The 2720-nt window shown below is 47.6% G+C and overlaps 1 protein-coding gene across 1 annotated transcript; it reads left to right on the plus strand.

Annotated features, from left to right (window-relative positions):
• The first annotated feature begins 770 nt into the window (after positions 1-770).
• On the plus strand, positions 771-1634 carry olig2 (oligodendrocyte lineage transcription factor 2). Its single transcript, XM_061842254.1, has one exon. It carries the CDS (start codon positions 771-773, stop codon positions 1632-1634), a length of 864 nt encoding a protein of 287 aa, XP_061698238.1.
• The last annotated feature ends 1086 nt before the right edge of the window (positions 1635-2720 follow it).

Raw genomic sequence — 2720 nt, forward strand, 5'->3', positions numbered from 1 at the left:
TATATATATACAGTATGTGTATTGTATATAGGCCTATACGTTTGTGTGCAGATATAGAAAGCTTTTATTCAATATAAATTTAATAAGCATTGTAGTATTACGATGCTTTATTAGTTTGCGCAACATTGTCAAAGTTCACATGGGACGTCAATAGCGATCGTTCATATACAGAAAGATAGATGATAATATTGACTTGACTTGATTTCTTTTCTGCAACTCGAAACCTGAAATTTAATCTTTTCAATGAAGAGAAAAATGAAATTGCAGCATGCAGAAAAGATGTTCTATTAACCATGATAAATATATTAAATGTGCAAAAGCCTTTGTATATTTGCGTGCAAGTGTTTGTGTAATATTAATGATAAAGTGAGTGTACATTTTCTGTTACAAACTTGTTTTTATTTCGATCTTCTCAAAATCGGAAAAGCGAAGCTCTGTGAATACTTTCCGGATGCACGCATCACAAAATATTGACGGGACTTCACTTTTGCCGCACTTTCTACCGCATTAAACGCATTATGTGGGAAAAATGTATTTTTTTTTTAAACGTTTGAAACACCAAAAAGTCAGGGGAGATCAATATCCAACGCGCAGTCTTTTCATTGTTTGCGCAACATTGACACTCAATCGATTATGAGCAATATTCGTGTAATTACACACGAATTACGTGATCACATTTTTTGGTGCGGAGCTGAGCACCTTCTGACAACAATTTAAAAAAAGTTTGACGGCCTGTCGTGTCGCTGCTGTGCCGCAGGTGCGCGTGCACGATGGAGTCGGACGCGAGCCGCGTGTCGTCGCCGGACACCGACGACGTGTTTCTGTCCACGCTGCGCCGCTCCGCGCACGCGCACGGCTTCCCGGGCGCCGTGTCGTCCACGCAGGCCGACTCCCCCACGCACCGTCCCCACGCCGGGGGGGCCTACCCGCACCACCACCACCACCACGCGCGCCATCATCAGCACCTGCACGACGACGACGACGACGACGACGAGGACGCGCTCTCCGCGACGGCGTCGGCGGCGGCGCGCGCGGCCTCCAAAAAGGAGCGCAAGTTGCTGTCCGAGAACGAGCTTCAGTCCATCCGCCTGAAGATCAACAGTCGCGAGCGCAAGCGCATGCACGACCTGAACGTGGCCATGGACGGCCTGCGCGAGGTCATGCCCTACGCGCACGGGCCGTCCGTGCGCAAACTCTCCAAAATCGCCACCTTGCTCCTGGCCAGGAACTACATCCTCATGCTCAGCTCCTCGCTGGAGGAGATGAAGCGCCTGTTGGCGGACATTTACGGCGGCGGGGGAGCAGGGGCAGCGGGGTCGGGAGGCGGGGGAGGGGCCGCGCACCACGCCGGCTTCCACGCTTCCATGACGCACCCGCACCCTGCCGCCGTGGCGGCTGCGGTGGCTGCCGCCGGGCCGCACGGGGTGCACCACCCGCTGCTGCCGCCCCCTCCGCCGCCGCCACCGCCTCCGCCGCCCTCCGCCAGGGCCCCAATACACGGACTCCTGAAGGCCCCAGCGCCCGGCCCGGGCCCGCTGGGGGCGGCCTTCCAGCACTGGGGGGTCGCCACCGGGATGCCTTGCCCGTGCAGCATGTGCGCGGTCCCACGTCTGCAGGCGGGAGAGTCCAAGTGACGCACCCGGGATCCACCCTCGCCCCCTCACGAACTGCTTGTCCTCCGGGCAGGAATCTGCCGGTCTCCTGGAGACATGTACAGTCCAGTCCAGCCAATTTCACTTCCAAGTCTCCTGCCGCTTGCACTTGATTCAAACGTCTTCAACATTCTGTCAACGTTTTCCAGGAAAACGTGCAAATTGCATCTTTTCACGACTTTTGAATCACGCGCAACCGATGGACGTGACCAAATGAAGGCCTTGTTTTCCCCAGTGCACGGACTGACGCTCTTTTCGTTCGGGTTTGCTCCCACACACTTTGTGTATTTTTGTAATAAATGATAATAAATGAATGAATGAATATTTATTGACACGTCTCGTGTGACTCCACTAGAAAATAAAAGTCCCAAAAAAGAAAATATGAACACGAATGCTCACGTTTACTTTTTTCGTTTCGACTTATATATGAAAATGTTTATTAAAAAAAATGAAACAAGCCGCTTCAACATTCTTTTGATTTGATTGATTATTTTGTGAACGTTGATTATAGTCACAATCGTTTCCAAGTAAAAATATCAAATTATTGAATGTCGTGTTTTTCCACAATCGAACTTGCCGATTTAATCAACTTCACACGCTGAAATATTTCATTTGCGTTCATCATGATTCGATCCTTCTCAACATTGAAATCCCAAATTACATTTTTGCACGATTTTCCTTCTTCGCGTTATGTGCACACCCGATGTGTCACAAGTTGAATTTGTTTCCTTTGTTTGTTTTGTGCATGCCATTATGAATATTCATTTTTTCTCATAAATACTTATTATAATCCAAAGTCCTTGCTGACAGTTTGGAGGTCGCCCAAAGCAACTCAACATTTTACGATCATTAATATTAATAACCTCGAATTCTCTTGAGGCTCAAATGGATATGGAATAGAATACTAAGGCTATACTACTATACTCTACTGATTTTATACTATATCAAATAAAATATGGAATGTATCCAAACATGTTGTTGAACACATCGATTATTCTTGCTCCTATGAATATAAAAATAATATCAAAATCATGTGTCCTATATTCCATTTATGGAAATGTTCTACTA

The sequence above is a fragment of the Syngnathoides biaculeatus genome, chromosome 14 (genome assembly GCF_019802595.1).
Source record: "Syngnathoides biaculeatus isolate LvHL_M chromosome 14, ASM1980259v1, whole genome shotgun sequence".
Lineage (NCBI taxonomy): Eukaryota > Metazoa > Chordata > Actinopteri > Syngnathiformes > Syngnathidae > Syngnathoides > Syngnathoides biaculeatus.